At 36.8% G+C, this 21,723-nt stretch overlaps 1 protein-coding gene across 3 annotated transcripts in view; it reads right to left on the minus strand.

Annotated features, from left to right (window-relative positions):
• Positions 1 to 21,723, minus strand: part of GALNT1 (polypeptide N-acetylgalactosaminyltransferase 1) — an 81,188-nt gene that overhangs the window by 34,883 nt on the left and 24,582 nt on the right. For all 3 annotated transcript variants that reach the window (XM_068671129.1, XM_068671128.1, XM_068671127.1), the window contains 2 exons: positions 8,750 to 8,991; positions 3,091 to 3,265 (listed from right to left, as the gene is read on the minus strand). In XM_068671129.1, coding sequence (XP_068527230.1) covers positions 3,091 to 3,265; positions 8,750 to 8,888 — 314 coding nt within the window. In that variant the 5' untranslated portion in view covers positions 8,889 to 8,991. The remainder of the gene's footprint in view (positions 1 to 3,090; positions 3,266 to 8,749; positions 8,992 to 21,723) is intronic.

Here is a 21,723-nt window from a genome sequence, read left to right on the forward strand (position 1 = left end):
TGGGTCCTGTACAGAGATGAAACGATCAACACCCAGACGCAGAATTGCAAGACAGAACACGGAGCCCATTTGGGTACGAGATGCCTCAAGGCACCAGGGGACAGGGCAGGTATAGATATAGGGATATATAGATATATATAAGCCATGCTTGCCTTTGTACACAGTACAGGGGGGCTGGCAGAACTAGAAATTAATGTAAATGCTAATGTAGATTTGTGCAGAAGCTGCTCTCTGGCTGATAGGTTAAGCTGTGCTCTGGCTGATAGGGTACGCCATTAAATTCATACAGTAAATTGGTCGCGGCACACCTAATCTCACCAGCTTTTCAATGATTAACTGTTAGGCAATCCTTTAGAGATTTCTGTATTTCAGAAGAACTGACATGGCCAGAGAATTATAGGACTTGAAATGGTCGCATCTTCCCATATACCACATTAAAGGAAGCAACCCACAAAACCTGTGAATAAGCAAATTACATGAACAGCTCAATTTGAACATATCCCACATTTCCAAAACCTTGATTAAAAGTATTATTAACAGCTGTTCTGTAAGCACACAAATGTGGCAAGGCATGGTTAGAAATTACACTCTTTCCTTCTCCCCGAACTATCTCCGTAATAGCAGGGATATAGACAGAACGAGTTACAGCAGAAGCAACTCCACCAACACAGCAGAAAGCATTCCTAACCATGTAAATGTTCTGATTGAACAGATAAACACTTTTATAAGACAAATACTTTTACAAGACATACATGTAACATCTGTGCATAGTTATAGGTTTCTCAATTCTGGAAGTGGCTAGTGATCTTGAAAAGAAGTATTACACACACACGCGGATTAAGATGCCCTTGCACTGCAAACACAATGTTCCAAACTTTGCTCAAAAAATTTGAACACTCCCCAACTTCTTATCTAGCATGACCTTGTAGAGTACGTGCTGAAAAGATCACAAAAGGAAGAGTTTTGAGGGACCATTTTTCTGTCAAAAGCTACTCACACATCAAGTGAATATTAGCAATTTATGAAAACAGAAAAGTACAGCTCTGTTCTGAGACCTTGCCTACTAAGATTTCACCCTCACACACAAAGTGTTGCAGTAGAGTGTGGGGTTTTTTTTTGACCATCAAAATGTAAAAGGTGAACAAATGACCAGGCAACATGACTAAGTTTATAATGCATATCTTACTGCAAAACACTGTAACTACAGAGCATGGCCAAGCATATAAAAACCACTTTTATAGCTGAACTTGATTTTAAAATTGTAATTTTACTTCTCTGCAAAAGGTTGAATGATGCTTATGTAAGAAGCAGAAGGTACCATATTAGTTTATTCACAATTTCTCTTTCCATTTTTTGTTAATTTGAAATCTAGACTTCAAAACTTACAATCAAGTCACTTCTTTTTAGATCCACATGGAAGGGATTTTTTTCTTCACTTTGTACTTACACTATAAAAATGGTAGAATATATATAAGCAAGTTTTCCAATTTGAATCCTGATAACAGAAGATGTTGCTGAATTTTCTCCTTAATTCCATGGTAGTAATGCTAAAATTGCCAATGTTTAACTTCTAAATTAACCAACTGGTTTTTTATTTCCCCAAAGTTTTGTTAATTCCTTCTATTCTGTTCTTCCAGAAAAAAACAGTAAAACCAAAAACATACTGAAGTCACACCAAACTAGCATTCCAGCTGTGACAAAAATCTCCAGAGAAACTCATGATTTTCCTTGCAGCTAAAATCAGTTTAGAATGTTAACCAGGAGTTCTTAACCAGAGCTAGTTACTGCTTCACAAAGAGACAATGTCTTTTCTGATAAGAGGTGTGATATAAGGCTCATACACCACATATGAAACTGTGTGAACACCAAGAGAGATCCACTGGCAAGTTCAAACCATGATTAGAGCAATAAAGTGACAAAAGAAACGGATATCACCCCCACAAATAAAGAAAGAAAGAAAGAAAAAGCCAGTTTCAAAAGGAGAACCTGCAAGTTCATGCTTTGCATTCTTCCGCTGTACTGAGAAACAGACAATTGATGACCATAAAACCTGACCAATAATATAATTGAAAATCAATTGAAAAGTTAGGTAAGTTCAAACTTAGGAAATCTTATTTAAAAATAGCTTAATTAATAAAATCATCAGTACTACCAGTAACTCGTATGCTACACAGAACCACATTCATTACTATAGGTGAAAGTACATACAACACAGCTATTTATCACCCATTAAAAATGAGAATCAGTTAGAGCTTCAAGTCACTCCCAGTATCACCTTGCAAGGCAGGAAATGATAAACAAATTAATCCAGCAGTTTGGTTTTGTGCACACAGAAGCAAGAGCTGAGCTTCTACAGAAAAAGAGTTTCTCTAGCATCTGATTTTTGCAGAAGACTACAGATAATTGATTGGGAAAATCGTATTTATGAGCTCTATTTACCTTGAGAGTTCCTTTCCTAACTAAGGCAGGTTAGAGGTGGGGGGAAGTCATCAGCTACCCGTAGAGAGTATCCCCAGGAGAGTAAAGCAATCTTAGCTTTATTTAAAACAAGGCTACAATTTTCTTTTTAATTACTCAAATAGCTTTGAAAGAATCAATATTTCAGATGCAAGATCAAAAATAAACCAGATGGATATGAGAAAACATTATAATGCAATCTAAATGAGGCTTTGCACATTTCATTAGGTAAGAAATGTTTAAAGTACTTATTTCTCATCATTAGATCTTTTCAATTTCATATAATGCAGAATTTTAGTCTGCCTCATTAAAAGCAAAGCATGAATTTTTCAAATAAGTCATTTTTTCCTTGAAACACCAAATCTTAAACTAATCTGGTTGAGGGAAAACAAAGTTAGTTTCTATTACCTGAATGGGGTTGATACTTGTAATCAGATTCATACTTAAATAACACTGGAAAAAAACTGGTCTCTGCTGTTCAAACTTATTTTGCAACTAAGTACCATACACACAGGAAATCCTCCTACTTTTCAGTGTTAATATCTTACAGAACTGAAATCTTGGTTTGGATCACTTGTTTGCACCTTCTCCATTACAGCAGAGTATATTTTTAACATAACATAAAGCACTTACCCTTCTAACCGGACATCAGGTAAAGATCTGTTGAGTGCAATCATTTCACTTGCCATTAAGTTAAATTGATTTATTTTAAACATTTCTTTCATTTTTTCTTGCTCCTCTTTTGGAATGACCACAGGCTTCCCCATCTCTCCAGGTCCTTCATGTGGTTTTTGTATGGGTTCTGGAACTAAAAACAAACAAAACACTGGTAGCTACTTTTATATTTCTTTACATTTTTTATTCCACACTGTAGACTGTTCTTGTTTTGAAATGGAGTTGTAAAAACACCAGGTTTTGAAAGTGAAAACAAATCTTTGTGTATGGGAGTTTAACAGATGGAGTTAGATGCAACTCAGAAACCACAATTAATTAAAAAAAAAAAAAAGTAAGGGTTTATGTCAATCTATCAACATATTCTGGAACAACAGACATTTATGGAAGTAAGTATTCAATCTTCAGAGTCTATAACACTTGACATGTTTAAAACATAGAAAATTTAATATCAAACATCTGACCAAGCTGGAAGAAAGGGAGGAGGAGGAAAGGAAACCAAACTTTTAAAATACATTGTTTTATTGTTTTTGTTTGGTTTGTCTTTTTTTTTTTTTCTAATTAAAAAACCACCAACAAACATTTAAAACAACTATTTGTTAATTTTTCTTTTTAAGTATTCATTCACTTTTCTCATGAACTAAAATGCTTTAAATGTTCAAATACTGGATTTGAGATATATTGCTACCTTACAAGTTCAGCACAAGCTTTAATTTAAAAAATAGTAAGTTAAAACCTAAACAGAAGAGCAGGAAATATTTTAAAAATTAAGTCACCCAAGCCATCAGTAATGGGCCTAGCTTGAAATTATCTTCAATTAGTTGCTAGGACAGCACACTAAAATTATACCTTATGCCAAGAGCAAACAAGCATGTAAAGGATAAAAATATAAAAAATAATAAATAAAGTAAAAGCCCAAGGCTTCCATCCTTGCTGAAACACTGAAGAATTGAAATATAAACATGCCAATAGTTAAAACATGCACACACACTAGTGAAACACGTTGCTGGTTTGCATTTAGCATTAATCAGTTAAGCCATAATGTGTTCCATATGAGAAATTTTCAAGTCTCTTAAGCAACTACACTGAAGCAGTAGCATTTAGCAGAGAAAGTCCTCTGACCGCAATGGTGATTTTTTTCTACCATACTCCCTTTGACTGTGAGTTGAGCTATACAGCACTGGAAGTTGCCAGCCATCCAGTTGTACACTGAAAATTGATGGAGTCAGTATGTCCGAGTATATCCTGAGAAGACTGGATTTAGGCATGGGCTTTAACCATGGTCTAACCTGAACAAGCAGCTTGTTTTGTCTTGTTACTTCTTAAGAAAGTACAGGTTTAACTTCATTGCTTCAAAAACATCTAAACTTGCTCATTTGCAATTGTATAAACTTTTAAACTAGAATTTATGCTTTCTTAGGTGGCAATTAAGATAAAATAATATACAATTAGGCAATTAGTTGGACTTAAGTTTATGTACTCAGCTTTTTTATTATGTAAATATTAGGCAATTATGTTGTCATAATTGTATTTTTATTAACTCTACAGAACTTTATTTCCTGTTCAGATGAACCTATATACTGAGTGCTTAACACACCCTGTTAGCTTTTGTTTAATCATTTTAAGTACTGTTACATAAAAATATGTTTTAAAGTACCAACAGTATCGTTCAGCATTCTCAGGAGTGAACCTTATCTTAGCACATCTGTGATTTAGTATTAGAAAAATAAAAATAAAACAAAATCTTGTTTCATTTACACTTTCACTTGTTTCTTAACTTTGACTAAACCAGCACAACTGAGCAGCTAGCTTAACTGAGACCTCTGATCTCTCACATCTGCAGATCTTGCAGTCAGATGCTAATTTAACACTTCAGTGACCTGGATCCAGTCGCACAAATCTGTCAAATTCTTCAGTCCAATTCTTAAGTTTCATTAGCGAATACATACAACTGAACGACACATTTTACCTAAAAATTTTTCCCTTTTCTTTCCCTGGAGAAAAAGCCAGCACCACGGTGTGCAAGCATGGAGATGACTTTCCAAGGAGAGCTCGCCATGGGCTCTTTCATGTTTCTGCATTTACAGTCACCCATTTTCTTACAAAAGCATGCAGTACGTATAAATACAAGCCAGCAACGTTCCCCCACAATGACTAACAGGTGTTGTTAAAAAAAAAATCCAAACTGAAGGGCTCTTTTGTCAGTTAACGATGAAAAAAGCCTTTCCTTCAAAAGAATACAGACACATACTAATGACATACTGCCAACAGACCATTAAGTTTCAGCCATGGTGGAGGGGATGAGCAAAGGCTTAAACCTACGACTAAGTCATCCCACCCTATTCCAGTCATAGATGCCCTCCTGCAGGAGCGAAGTAGCTCCCAGTACACCCCAGACCCACCCCAGCTCCCCTTCCCCTCAGCATCTCCACACGCCCCTCTCACAGCCTGGCAAGGGCCCGTCCCCTTTGGGCTTCGCCTTTTGGGCCCTCATCTCCACATCGGCACCATTTCAACTACCAGCCCTTTGTGTCTCCAGTCACGTAGACCACTACATGGTCTACAGCCACCTTGCAGGTCCCCGTAACCATCTGCACTGACTTTCCACAGACCCGCCAGCCAGCACCCCAGAGCCCAAGGCGATATATCCAGCGACATACAGACACGTTCTCGGTCGCCCTTTGACTCTGACAGACTGAGAAGGAAAGCAGGCAGGGCCCTCTCACTAAATCACCTCAATTCATCTGCTCTTCTGACCAGCAACAACTGCAGTTACCGACAAAAATACCCACGTTCATTTACTGGTTCTTATTTTGAGCAGATTGCAGATTTGAGCATATGACCCAGTATTAGACACATCAGGTGAAGCTCATAATTTAAGATGCTAATATCTTATGCCATCAGTACCAAGGGGAAAGTTTGTTCCTCAATGACAACTTAGAGCGTGTTTTTAAGCCTTATTCAGGAAAATAAACTCTTTCAATTTTCTGCATTAGAAACCTAAGGAAAACATCCTTCTAACTTCTTGAAAGCCTGAGCTGGCCAAAATTATCCTCAAAATCCCCTGCTCCTTCTGAAATATCTAAAGATTAAATTTTCCAACGAAGCAAGCACAGCTTAAAATAAACCTACGCTCTCTTCAGAAGAACTTACTCATATGTTCTGTAGGTTCATTAAATGCCATACAATTCTTCCACAAACTGCTAAAAGAAACTATGTCGTAGGCATAAACAACAAGACTATCAAATTCAGAACACTTCAGTAATTTATGCTGAATCAAGAAAACTAAATCCACTATGGAAATTAATAGGATAAAAAAAAATAGTGAGAAAGTAGATTTTTATAAAAACTTCACAGAAGAAGTAGTTCTAGCATTATTCGAGGATCTTCTAGGCATTGAGTGAGAATAAATCCACTAGACTCTAAGTCAGTAACCTACTGGAACATAAGAGTATCAAAGATCAAGCATGCAAGTAGGTAAAATAGAAGTGTCACAATATCAACTGCAACCACCATTTCCAGCAGACTTATTTCTGCACATAACTTAGTAAAATTTAGTTGTTAAAAAAAAAGAAAAAGAAAAAGAAAAATGAAAAAAAAAAAAAAAAACAAACATTTTTTTCACAAGGCAATCTAAGAAAATACAAAGATATGAAGAACTCTAACATACGAAAGTTAGGGAAAGGCCAGAATGAAGACTTTACTCAACTAAGTAAAATTAACATTGCATAGGTAAAGTCGCTTTAAAAACTGCAGATTTTTCCCTCATCTGATGGATTCCTTTTAATTCACTGGTAGAAAAATATGCTCTGGAATTGTTAGATTCTCAGTGTGTCATCTGGTGCATACTGCTCAAACCTAGCTCAGGATTCACTAGATGTTTAACCTGAAGCCAAGGTATCTTTATTTTACTACTGATGATGGAATACTTACTGGAAGACTTGAATTTATATTATATACATATAGCCCCAATGGATAAACTCATCTGAACTTTCATCATCATCAATATATCAAAAACAAGTCTGATGATATACATCAACTTCAACTGCTGCTGGTCAACAGACAGAAAAAATCCTGTTTGCATGACAACTCTAAAGAACCCTGGTAAAATTTATATGCTTAGCATCACATAGAAACTGTGTGTGAATCCAAGATGTGGATCAATTCCTTAAAAACACAGTATCAGTCTTGTTCTCAAGAAAATTTCCCAACTTCCCAAAGCAATGACTGAGTTCCGAAAAAGGACATGCTTTCTACATATCCCTAATTCATTTACTGAAAAAGAAATCCAAAAGATACAGCATAAGCAGTTAGTCCCTTCTGCAAAAGCTGGATGAACTAAAACCTCTGAAATGTTTGCATACAGTTGTGGAAACAACAGTTCAGTGTTACTAAGCACAGAAATTCTACATTCCTATACATTACTATTCTCTGTGGACATTTACCAGCCTCTTTTGAACGTGGGAGAGTAGGGAGGAAGAACATTTCCTTAACATTTCCCTAATGTTATTCTGTAATAGAAAAACATTGTATTTAAAATATTTCAGAAAATTTCACAGGGAGGTCAAAGTTGTCCATACCAGACGACAACGGTGGAAAAAGCTTTTGTGGCAGAAATCACTAATTAATCTTTAATACACTTGGCTGACTAGACTAAATATTCAGCATCACCGTATCAGTTCCTATAGCTGCGGTGAGACATACAGACATAGCCTTTCCAGTGGAAGAGAGACCATACTACAAATGCAGATGTTTCACAAATAAACTGGAGGTGGTAGCTGCCTGCAGTTCTAAATGGCTATGCTAAGACATTGCAGAGGTGAAATCTGCCTGCACAAACCCTTTTACCCTACATAATCAACAGTAACATCCCTAAAATAAAGTTGGCAAGATGAATGGCACTGGTATTCAAAACAAAACAAAACAAAACACACAGCTGGTACCTGAAAACCAAGATGACAGGCACAAAACAGAAAACTGATATGAAGAGCTTTAGTAGTGAGTAACACAGCTCACTTCCAAAAAAAAAAAAAAAAGCATGAATGTACGTTTGTACATGCATATATACACACACAAGCTCCCCTCATATTTATCACTTTTATATCAACTTTTATTCTAGTTTCGTAATAAATTCTTTTTCATTACAACATAATTTGGTCAGAGGATCACTGTCCTTTATTACTACCTTTACTGACCATATTTTTATTTTTTTTCTGTGTGTTTTTGTTTTGTTCATTTGCTTTTGAGGTGGGGAAGGTGATTTGTTTTATTGGTTTACCACCAAGTCTAGTGCAGTTAACAAAGCTTTGTTTCACTCATAGAAATGTGGAACATGCTTTTTATTATGTTAACATTAGCAGGTATTCCTGAACTGCTTGTTGCTTAGTTTCATTATTACTTTTCACGTACCTTTATGCTTAAAATTTTACATCTTAAGTAAGAATTTGAGTCTGCAATCTAAACCTGAGACAGAATGTGCTTGTTTCCCCAGTCATTAGAAAAACACTGAACGTTCTGCAACACCTGAATGCTTATGATACTATATCGGTGAGACAAACATAAAATGTTTAAAATGAATGTAACAACCATATTTTAAAGATTACTTCAGCAGAAAACTTACCATCTCCAGCAGGCAGCCCTCGTTCTTTTTTCTCATCACATTTGTTGCATTCACTGAAGTAGAGCAATAGGAACATATCCAGAAGGACCCAAACCAAAGAGGTGGCAAGGACCACCTTGCAATATGCAAATTTTTTCATGGCACTTTAAGTCAAATACAAAAATTTTAAAAAAAAAAAAAAAAGTATAAATAAAAATATCAACAGGTTGCTTTAATCCAGTTTGAGAGACCACGTTCTATATCTGGAAAGAAAAAAAAAAGAAAAAAAAGAAGTAAGTCACAAAATGTTACCTGAGGACAGAAGCTAAAAGCAGAAATTTAAACTACATTTTAGAGGTAACCTAAGTTAATTACCAAATGCTGTATGTATCAAAATGAATGCTTTGGGACAACAAAGGCAATAATGCTCCAGTCTTTTACTATGGCAACACTCAGAGCACAAACCATTAAAATGAGTATTCAAAACAAAGTGCTCTGCTGAGTCACTGAAAAGGAGAGTAACCATCCAAAGAAAATTAAAATGAACCCTCTGGACCCTTCAGAAATCTGAACAAGATGAATGAATGAAAACTAGGCACACCTTAGGAAGCAACGTACCAATCAGGGCTGAGCTAAAATCTCTGGTGCTTCCCTAATGTAGTACGTGCTGACTTTCTGTGCCCTTAACTAGGAATTCTTGTCTACAAACGTCAGTATTTTACATACAGCCCCATGGCACATTGGACCTTAAATGTGAAGACAAATGCTTTGCTTTCAGCAAGCCAAAAATAAACCTCCTTTTTAGTAAAATGAACAGTAAGCAAAGTGAAGAGAGTACCCACCAGCTGCTGTGTTCACTTACTAGATGTTCAAAGCTAAAGACTTCATTTGGTAGTTTTGACAATTAAAATTACTTTAATGCTCAAGTATAGACCAAACTGCTATGCATTTTTCAAGACATTAAAATTTTAGAATTCAACCTCGGAAATTGCTTTGTCCAACTTGAATTACAACAATATTTTGTTACAAAAAACTGCTAATTTCCATAAGTGACTTTTCTGGGAGGAAAATAAAGAACAACTTTATACATGATTTCTATTTATGTAAGTGAATAAGTATGTTTTTTTTATTATGATTGTTTTTTTCAATCAACATTGTTATTGTTTTTTAAACTGGGAGGTTCCATATTGGTGCTGAGATGTTTCAGTATAAAGTACTCCCGAAGTTATTTCCACTGGGAATACTTTACTAGTTAAACCCTGAATTACAGATATTCTTAACTTGTGGAATAATAAACTGAAAGTAAGTCTTCAAAAATAGACTAGAAGTTAAGCTTATTAACATAAGCACATAGTTTCTCATATTCTTTCAGCATAAACTGAATAATTTATCAGAAAGAAGAACTTTAAATGTAAGCCATAATCATGGAAATACCTCACCAAAAAATCTGTATCAAGAATACCCTTCCTTTAGTATTTCATGATCATGATTTGGTTCCTGTTCCCTCCCACCCCCTCTTCTTCCTCATGTCAGTGCTATGATAACTCTTTTCTAAATCATTTATATTCTCCTTTTATGGGCTGCATACATATCCATGTCTACATCCATCCCTATACTCTTAAATGGCATAAATTTCAATGTCATAGCAATGTAGGAGCATCTAGTCTTTTGCACGAGTACAAGGGCATATATCCCTTTTCTTCCTGCACAGATGTGCAAACACCAAGAAAGGGTTTTGTTTGGGATAATCTCAATTGTTTGGGATAATCTTCATTTACATCTACACAGTTTTGGTAATATTAGATGACCACTTAACATGAAGAACTGTGAATGTATCTGCAAGTAATAACTTGATGATAAATAGCAGATGAAATATTTAATGTTTTGGTTACGTTAAGAAAAAAAAAAAAAAACAACGCATACTTTTTGGACGATTCAAAGATGGGCCTAAACTGGATTACAGAGTTGCACTATCAAGTTCTATAAAATCATCAGCATGGTGATTAGCAGCAGTGAAATCAAAATTGTTCTGTTAGTAAGAAAGCAGAACCCAAAACCATCATGCCATTATATAGTCTCTGCCTTGTCATCTTGAGCACTGTATGAACATCCAGTCTTGTAAAATCAAAAAGAATATAGAAAAGACAAACAAGAAGAGCAAAAAGGCAACGACCACAAGAAATAGTTGCATTACAAGATGTAAGTGGAGAGACCTGGATGGAAAAGAGGTAAACCTAAACAGGTAACAAGCCTATAAAATCCAAAGCTGTATAGAGATGGTACACAGAGAAATCTGTTACCCATTTCTTTGAGTACAAGGAGGAGGATGAGTCAGGTGAGTTTAGCAGTAAGAGGCTAAAAACCAAGAAGGTATCCAGTGGAACTCCCTGCAGCAGTTCCCTGCCAATGCTGCAAGTCTATTCATCAGCTGATAAATACCAAATCTTCACTCCTAGTTGAGGGGCTCCCTGACTTTACATCACTGCACACTAGGAGACTGCAGTGAGGAAATAACAGTACAAGTTCCCCTGTTTCTTCCCTAGACAAACACTATCAATCACTGTCAGAAACAAAATACTGTATATAGAGACAAATCTGTCTGACATGATATGACTGCAGCTAAACTCTCCATGGGACGGGTTTCTTCTTTAGCTCTAATTTGGGACACCATAGAAATAGTCTGGAAGAAGAATCAAGTTATACTATTACCCTACTTACACCTAAAGAAAAAAATGCTAATTAAACTAACACGCTTTAAAGAAAATACATTCTTATAGTCCCAGACTATCAAAAGATATTAGGCTACAAAGGAAAAGTATAAAATGGGCAAGAGCACAGTGCTTATGGGTCCTCATTTTGGACACGTGGCACCAGATGGGTGGTATCTGGGAACGCTGAAGGAGCAGGCTGAAGCCTGACCTGAAGAAGCAGACTGTCAGGTGGCTGAACTGCAGGCCGGACCACCAGGCCTTGGGGGTTTTGACCAGCAGTATGAAGTCCAGATGACAAACACTCACTCCTGGCATCCTTCAAGGATCAGAACTGGAGCTAAGACTGGTTAACACCTTCACCACAAGGCTTTGAGGTGGGACAGTGTCCCCTCAGCAAGGCCGCTGGTGACACCCAACAGGGTGTCCTGGTACCCCAGCAGACAGCAACTTTAACACAGATCAGCATTGCACCCTTACAGCAAAGGTAGCCAACTGCATCGATGGCTATTTTAAGCAAGAATAAAACTAGCAGGTTGGGAAAAGTGCCTCCTCCCCTCTGTTTGGCACGTGTGAGCTGGAAGCGAAGTACTGTGCCCATCTGGGGCTCCCCAGGCAATCCTGCAGTGTAATTTACCTCTCTGGTAAGTTTGGCAGTGAGCCACGGAGACTATTAGATGGGGTTAAATGATGTAGTAGAAGGTTGATAGAGCGAGTTTTCTTTTTTTATACTTTTAAAGGAGAAGACTAAAGCAGGTATTTAAAGGTTCTGAAGGTCCACAGCTACCCAGCAGGAGGATGCAGAGAAAATGAATGCAGACTTCATGAAACTGCAGACAATGACCACAAGCTGGAACATGGGAAATACAGAAAAAGTCTTTTTCAAGGGAAAGGGAAGATGCCTGATCCCACTGGACCTGCTTTAAGCAGAAGGCTGGACAAGATAACCTCCAGTCATCCCTTCCAAACCCAATTATTCCATGATTCTAACGAGGTTAATCAGGGTCATAAAGGCATGAAAACCCCCAGAGAAGCAGGGTCGATAGCTTCTCTGCATAACTTTCCAGTGTTTGACCGACCTTGTGGTGAAACATTGGTCCTTTAGGACAAGGTGGAACCTCCCTTGTTTTAGTTTATAATTACTGTCTCATTCCCCTGCCACACACCTCAGAGAAGTGCTAGGCTGTGCCTTCCCAACACCCTTCTAATACCTAAGAGAAGATTAAGTCCTCCTGAAATGAGCTCTTCTCCAGACTAAAAAAGCCCAATTCCCTCAAACTCTGCTCAGCACCCTCAGTCCAAGCCTCAGCCATCTCAGCGGCCTTTGCCTGAATCCCTTTATGTTAAGAATAGCTGGGGGAAGGGGAGGGTGGACACAGGATTTAAGATGTAGCTGGTGGAAAAAATTGTGCTATCATATGACAAAGTGGATTGAGGAACTGAAGTGGATTAAATATAATCTCCCCCCCAGAATAGTTTTAAGTTTCCTGAAGTTTTTAACTTTTTACTTTGTTGGGTTCACTATGCACTCTACACAGCAATTCTGTCAAGAAGTGACAGGGAAATGATTTACAAGCTTAATAACTCAAAATCGTTCTTTTTGTCAAAAAAAAAATAAAAAAAATGCTGGCTTAAACAATTTAAACAAATTACCACATCAATAATACCAAACTGTTTAAGTTTAATAACTGCATTTGCTACTGTGTGATCCAATAAATGGAAGAATTTTGCAAAAGCAGGTATTTTTCCTCCCTTCGAAACATTGGATAATGTTCACATGAAGTGCATTGTTTCACATTGCCACCTATTTTTTTCCAACACAGTTGGCATGAGAGGAAATGCTTACTCTTTTCAGTATAATGACTGCTGCATAGTCATGTATTTTTAGCTTCAGACCATCTTCATTTTTGTTTATACTAGCGATCAGTCTTCAACACTACTCTTGGTAACAAAGACTTGACAAAGGACTTCATTGCCTTTATTGAACTAAGTCAGGATTCTGCACTAGATGCAGCATCTAAGCCAAAACAAAGCTGATCTAAAGTTTGTATTCCAAACTTTCAGACACGAATAAACAGAAGTTGGCACAAAGTAAGGGCTCGTCAAAATTGTGACACAATATTTGATATTTCAAATCACATAAGGCATCAGTATTGATTCAAACCACATGGAAAGTGATTAACTGAAATAATTTTCCTTATAAGATTGATAGCTACACAAAACCGAATGCTCAGTTTTTAAATATATTTAGTAATGTGGTTGAAAAGACTGACATACTCTAGGTAACATATAGTAGGCTTATGTACAGGTTTTTAAGCAAAATTTGAAAAATGAACCAAGTGCAAATTGGCAGCATGACTGTCTAAAATTCCATGCATCTGAACTATTAATGAGGTCTATCCACTTGAGTGCATCTATATTTGGAAACAGAAGCGATGCCAACAAGAGCCTCAAGTTTTAGAATTTTATCTCCCGTGCCAATACATTTTTTTCTTTGTTACTGTTCCATGCACAAAGTGTTAGTGGCAATACTATAAAAAGCAAAGGTAAAAAACATTCAGATCAAAGGGGCAGCCCATCACCTGTGGAAAACAGGTGTATTTACTTGAAGTGTCATCTTCACAGAAACATAAGTGAATTTAATCAGAAAATAAAAAAAAAAAATGATAGTGTATGCCAGAACTCCCTTCTGCTCATACAAAGAGCTACTGATCAGTGGGCTATACTCATTTGATGGATTTTGAAAGCTTTTAGTATTCAAGTCATCTGTTCTGTACAATTCGGCAACAGCAAGTTTTGAAGAAGTGATGAGAGAAAACAGATCATACTAGTCTGAGCAGTAAGAGAAACATTCTTTAAAAACAAACCTAGTCTTCAGAAAAGTCTGAGAAACGTAGGTCTGCGTAAAATCAATTTGTCTTTGCTTTGTGTAGAAAGATTACATTTAATTCAGACAAGAATTTTCAATTCAGAAGTCAGTTTTTTTAAATTAGCCATTTGCATAAAAACAGTTTCTAAAACTGGCAGTGCTTGGACTGAAGGAAGAATAAAAAGGAAACATAGGAGTAGGTGATTACGCTTTTGCCAAGAATGAACTTAATACACAAAGGCAGAAGTTACTATTTCAAAAAGGCTTTCCTACAAATAAATTAGAAGGTACTAATATGCTTATAAAAATAGATGCTCTTAAGAGATGAAGATCCAACTCATCACATAGAAAAGCAATGTCATAAATGTAGCAACAGATAATGCACGCAATCCACAGTTTGTCAAAGTTTGCAACTAAGTCACTGTGTACTTGAACTCTAATTCTCTAAATTATCTAAAGAGTCTTTACCTCACCTCTAAACCTTTATGATTAGTTCAAAAGGCTTCCAGAAATATATATATGGAAATAACATTCCTAGACTGAATAGAAAGTTTTCAAAACCAAGCTCTTTCAGTTACAAGAAAAATCATTTAAAAGACATAACTATTGTGGTACTTATCCTTTTCAGAAATGTCTTACAATTATTTTCCTTCTGAAAAGAGTTTATGGTTTTGCAAATTAGAGCACTTAACAGTTTCTCAGATAAGTTTGTAAGCAGCACATATTATCTTGATTAAAGCTCGGTATTTGAGAAATCAAGCAAGCATTTGGTCAACACTTCCAAGTAGCTCACAGCACTATAACAGATCCTCCTGATTCTCTTCCTAATCAGTGCTATTCAAGTAAAAATACCATTTGCAGATTAGGAATAATATGGTATAGCCTAAATATTAATTATGCAAGAAATATAGTTCACCTATTTAAGAAAGATGAAATACGTGAAAATTAATTTCCAACAAGGGTAGGGAAATAGAAGTGATCAAATGCCAAATGGAATAAGAACAACTGTGATTACCTAACCTAATAAAGCCAGGATGGCCTCTGTAATCCCTTCTGTAGCATTCTGAGACAACCACTTCGTGAAATTTTAAAGCACGATAGCAGAAAAGTCTCATAGTACGTGAATATAAGATGTAATAACCAAATGATCTGAAACAGGCATAAATGCAAGAATATCCAAAAGGACAGCAAGTTGTCCAGGCATACAGTTTAATAACATACAGTGTATATTAATACTGCATTAACAATTTTCTTTCTGAGAGATAATTCTATTTAAGGTGAGGATGGTGAGGATTAATAAAGGAACTGATATAGATAAGGTGTTCACAAGAAAAGCTGTAAAGGTTTATAAAAGGACTTATTAGGCTGATGAGAATGTTGCTCAGACAATCTGGGGAAAAACTATTGAGTAACCTTGGTCCTAGATCTAGATGGACAGTCTTGACACTTGCTACTGTTAAAAATGACAAGTGATAAGGTAGTAAGAAAGAGATGATCTTGTGAATTGGAGTAAATGAATCAAGATGACATTTAATAAAACGTGTGTAATAAAATAGCATGCATTTGTGTATGGACCACAGTAACTCTGCTTTCAGCTGTAGTTTCAATAAAGGTAAGAGTCAAGAGGGACACTGTGAACTGCCACTGTCACCCAGCCTCATATAAAAGAGAAAAAAAGATTCCTGCATGTATCATGTAAATTATTCTCTTTCAATAAAAAAAATAAACAAACAAACCAAACTTGACCAAACCACTGTATAAGCACCAGTATTTTGAAAGGGAAGAGAAGGAGAATTATGAAGTAGATGTTGCAAAGTAGAGCCCAGTGGCTCTATAAGAGACCACTGCAGGGACTGGACACAGTGAACCAGGCAATTCTTTCCCCTTCCAGTCTTCCAGCCTGGAATTCACAGAACAATTATGAACAGAAATGAAAAGGCCTGTATCAATTGCTGGCAGTAGCAAAGCAGATGCTGGATCTTTGTCATAAGGCTCTTCCATACCAGATCATTGTTTCTGGGGCGTTTATTTTTTTCTCAGTCACTTAAAATGGAAAAAAAAAAAAACAGCACGCTCCCACATAACCACACTCGTGTATTCCCCTAATACCAGATGATCCCAATAGATGGGTTTTTTTGAGCATAAAAGGTTGTTTACAGAACTCCTCAAACTAAAGTCTTTGAAAGGCTTTCTTAAAGTTACTTCTTTTCCCCATGCCAACAGATATTTGTTAGACTGACTTCAAGAAAGCTCCATCTTGCTTACAGAAAGAAAGTGCAACAGGCAAGGTTTCAAAGGACTGCACGAACAATATTTTAATCAGATAAAGGTTCATAACCAATTTATTCAACTTTTGGAGTTGCATTCTCTTCTACAACAAACTTTGCTACACCAGAAAAAAAAGAATAGAACCCAATGGGGAGACAAAATATTCCCTATCAGAACATCACTGTAAATATTACAAGAGCTCAAGAGGATTGCTAGAATTTGGAAATCAAGAATGCAATAAAAGTACAAAGACTACTGCTGTCATACGAACAGCTGAGATTCACTAGACTCCTATGATTTTAAAGTAGCTTTCAAATGACTGAGCCAACAATTGCTCTAATTTTTCTGTCTGCTCTCCAGGTTGAAGGAAAATTAACTAAAAATAGACAGATTTATTCAGGAACCCTTCAGACATTTCCATTCTCTCCTCAACTGCTTTGTGATTTAAAATGTGCTTCTATTATGCCCAGTGAACAATCAGTATACATTACTTCATATGCCAATCCTACACACAAAAAAAAATTACACATATAAATCTTTTTACAGTACAGCTTCAAGCATCAGGAGCACATAATTAGTCCAATTTAATTACAACACATAACAACTTGAATACAAAGATCTGTAATACCTTGAGGCTAATAACAGTAACTTTTTGCACAGGCGTTCAGCTCTTAGGTATTACAGGACTGGCAGGTAAATTCAAACCACCATCATTCAAAGCTTTTCCTTCCTAGGTCGAACACAGCCTGTCCTGACAGCTACAGAATAGGCAATCCTTTTAGGAAAGCAGATTTATAAGCCAACAGACAGTTGTTTCCTTTCCCTGCAACAACCACAGTCTTAAATTGGGCTACTGACAGCTCAGATGCTAACAGAGAGGCAATGTGCCTCGTCAGAGCCAGAGCTCCTTCGCATGCACGCTCTGGGAGGGCTACTGAGTGCGCTTGACTTGGAGTAACAGCCAGCCAGAGAATACGGGCAGTGTCTTCATCAGTGAGTACCGCAGGCAGCACGAAGACAATAAGTAATTCACGAGTGAAAAGCTTTTGTTAGCAGCAGCAGCAAGTGAGGATTTTCACGTCAGCGCTAGGAAGGCACAGAGCTCATAAATCCCTGGCACACACCAGTCAGTGCCTGAAGATGTATCAGTGAGATTTATCTACCTGTCCGAGCCTTCTGCTCCCCTTTACCTCGTACTTGGCTTTTCCACTAAAGCAACACCCCTCCTGATCAGCATCCCAGAGCTATAAACTGACTCCAGCCTTTGAGAAATCCCTAGAGAGCTGCAGTGGATGGTATTCCAACCCTAAAACTGCAGAACTAACAGAGGAAAATCCAGTTCCCATCACCTCAGGTGTTACAGGTGACCACCTCCATTTCCTCAAGAAAATGAATCTTGTCTGTGGGGTACAGACCTTGCAAGTTTACCATTAGTCAGAAGACAGATTACTTAAAAGAAAGTAATTTTAGTTTCACTATCAGTGTCCCTGGAGGTCTTCAAAAGATGTTTAGATGTAGAGTTTAGTGATACGGTTTAGTGGAGGACTGGTTAGTGTTAGGTCAGAGGTTGGACTCGATGATCTTGGAGGGCTCTTCCAATCTAGATGATTCTGTGATTCTCTGACAAATGCAGGCTTCAAGGTTCTTTGAAGATAAAAGCTTCACTATCCAGAATTGATCGTACAAAGCTGTAGTCTCACAGTAGTAGGTAGAGATGAGGCCATTAGTATATTCACCATTTGCTGTCTGCTACAAAAGTTTGTAAATCCTTCTACCTATTTTAGATCCTCAGACTTGTGACACAATGTAATCACAGCATGAAGGCTTCTAGCCAAAAGAAGCATCACTTGGCCTTACAGAGTGTATGTTCACTAAGACCAAATGTATGCAAGCACTCGGGGATTTCTAAGAATCGAGAAGTCGAGTCACACATTCCAAAGAAACTATTTTAAATCATCCGACAGGTGCACGATGAGCTATAAAGTAGAACTAGCTAGCTGACAGGACTTTTTTTAAAAGTTGAAATTCCTGCTTTAAAAATGAGATTTTCTATTGAAAACAACCTTCTTTAAGAAGTCACATGCACAAGATTAGACTATGTAGCAGGAAAAAACACAGAAAGCTGTTCCGCATTCTCAATGCTCATATCTTCCATTTTCCTTTACAGTGGTTCTGCAGTCTGGAAAAATCAAATTGTATTCAAAAATTTTTTTAAAGTTCTACGTTAAAGCGTCAATCTGAAAATTCATTTTTTTACCAGCCGGGACTGAGCTAAAGTGAATACTCTCCTCTTCAATAGATCACTCTTCGTACAGATGTGTCAAATACTCAACAATTTTCTGCAGATGATTTTCTTCAGTCTGCGGATGTCAACAGTTACAAATGTCAGGTAATATTCGCTTCTGAAGTATTTTGAGGAAATACACGGAATTCTTCTCGACACTGACAAACACAAAGCAGGGTGTTATTTATTCTATATTCTGCTATTAAGGTAGAAGTTGTAAGGGAAGAAAACTAAAACACCCAACTCAGCCGTTAGCAGTGAAGAATCACAAATTTCAAGGGGAAATTTTTGACTACTCTCAGGTCAGAGCTCACTGTCAACCAAGCTAGCTATACATGTTTAAAAGATGGTCAAAGACCTAAGCAGACTATGAAAAATCAAGTGAGCAAAGCTTTTACAAGACCTTGAAATCACCCTCGCATGTTAAGAGAAAGTGTTAAATCTTACAAGTCTCAAATGGTTTAAAATATCCAGCCTCTATAAGGCTTACGATTATTTAGATATGTATCGAAAACAAAGCTAGAGTGGAATAAAATTGTTCATTAATTCTTCAAAAGCTTTTAAAGATAGCATAAAATTACATTGGCAAATAGTCATTAAGGATGAATCACTAATGGCCAAGAATTTGAGTGAAAGAAAAGCAGAGTCAGCTGATTAGAAGAAAAGATTATCGAGGAGATTTCTGGAAAGATAGGGTAAAATGCAGAGAACAGAACCAAGTGCCTTTATGTGACTAACTATAGAAACCTTTAACCCTGAAAAGTTTCTATTGTAGACTAATAATCCTGAAGGGGAACCTGAAAAAATACAAAACATACTTGAACATTTTCGCTCTGCACACAATATTTGTGGAAAATAAACAAAAATCTGCAAGTATTATAAAATAAATGAAGATTTGAAAACAACACAGATAAATAAAAATTGATATTACACATGGGGTCAACAGTGTTCATCCTAGAGAAGCTAGCTGAATTCTGCTTAGAGTAACTGCAGAACTTACTAACAAATCACATGCATGCAGATATCAAGTTAATAAGTGATGAATAGTATGATGCAAGTGACTAGGCATCAGGATTTAAAGAATTAGGAGATATAATTTGCCAAAAACCAATCATTTAAAATACAGTAGATTAGATTATCTTAAATAAAATGAAGAATGGTACAAAATTCAAATGTTTTGTTAACATTTTACTTCCCACCCTTTTAACAGTGACGCCAGAGATACTCTAACAAAAAAACCCTACACATTTACGCCTAGAAAAAACACCAGAGTTCTAATAAAGTAGTTCAGCAGTATTGCAGGGCTGAACATTTTTTGAAATATAGAGAAAACAGTTCTCCATACCAAAGAAAAAATCTGAAGAAAAATTTTTAAAGATTTTTTTTCTCTCCAGAGACAAAGCCTGATCGCACATGGCAAAAAAAAAAAAAAAAAAAAAAAAAGCATTTTTCATCAATGATTTTCAATCATTTTCCAGTTTCATGATAGATTCATGCAATCCTTGCAGTGTTTCTCACTAAGCCTGTTATCCTTTGCTACATCCACATGCAAATGTAAATTCTACATAGAAAGCAAATGGCTGCACTTATGCAGACAGGCCATACAGCTTTTAAGCATATATTAACACGTGGAAATCAATTTTCACATCATAAAGCTGTCCACTCAGCAGGTAACTTCTGCTGACAACAACTATTTTATAATTTTATACTTTTTTTTTACAAGCACAGTATTGCACTAAGGTCAAGGTTCTTCTCATCTGCCCTTCTCTTTCCCTCTTATTCATAGTGGCTTTAGATTTAATTTCTCCTAATTCTGTCTTCCCAGGCATCTCTGGCAAAACACAGCATGATATTCCTCCGGATTAAGTTCTTCATTTCGTCTGTCAACCCAAGAGGACGTGCACGTGGTATAAAAAGAACAGCCACAAGATTTTCTTCAAGGACTCCTGAAATTGTCCACAGAAAGTCTGTCTCTGAGGTCGACAGTCTTTGTATCAAGGGGTTTTACCTTGGATAGTTAAACAAGGAAAGAACTGTCAGATGAAAAGCAAAACAGGCAGATTGATAAAGCAGAGTTATGGAAGTCCTTTAAAATTTAGAATCGTTTGTAAATTTGGACAAGCAAAAAAAAAAGAAACTGAAAGGGAGAAGTAGCTAGAATAGTTTGCAAACAGCCTGATACAGCAATGGGTTGTGTTCAGGACTAGAGTCCTGGATACTTTTTTGTCCCCATGACACCCTGGTCTTCAGCACAGGGACTGACATTTCTACAGGACCAGAGCTCAAACTCCAGAACTCAGACTCAGGTGAGCAAAACGGGATTACATGCTGAAGCACTTGTGATCCCTAACAGTACAAAGGACTTTACAGAAGTATCAGCATCATTTTGAACAGTTGCAAAGGCTACTTTGAAGTTTGGGGACATTCACAACGAGTCTACTTTTCCTTTCCATTCCCGAGCATTTTCTCCTTGGACATTCAAGATAAGATAACAGGCAAAGTAGAGTCCAGATGAAAAAGTCGCCTTCTGTTGCTGCCAGAATCAGGACTGTTTAACATGAGAAAGAGGAAGGGAGAATGGGAAGAAAGGAGTTTAGACGCCACCCATCTAAGAAATATACAGCTTCCCATGTGATTCAAAAAGCCCTAACCACGCAGTATTCACCTATCCACTGAATATGCCTTTCTGTAAGGGCTTAAAGAGGTAATTTTAAATGATGGAAGACCATAAATTACCAGCAGACATAGCTTCCGTGTTCCCTTAAGCGGAAGGGAGAGAACTTGCTTTAGGCCAGGTCATATGCTAATCTTAATAAATCAACCAGTTTTTACATCAGTAGTCCCTACAAACATGAACATGTGAAGA

This window comes from Anas acuta, chromosome 2, assembly GCF_963932015.1.
Source record: "Anas acuta chromosome 2, bAnaAcu1.1, whole genome shotgun sequence".
NCBI lineage: Eukaryota > Metazoa > Chordata > Aves > Anseriformes > Anatidae > Anas > Anas acuta.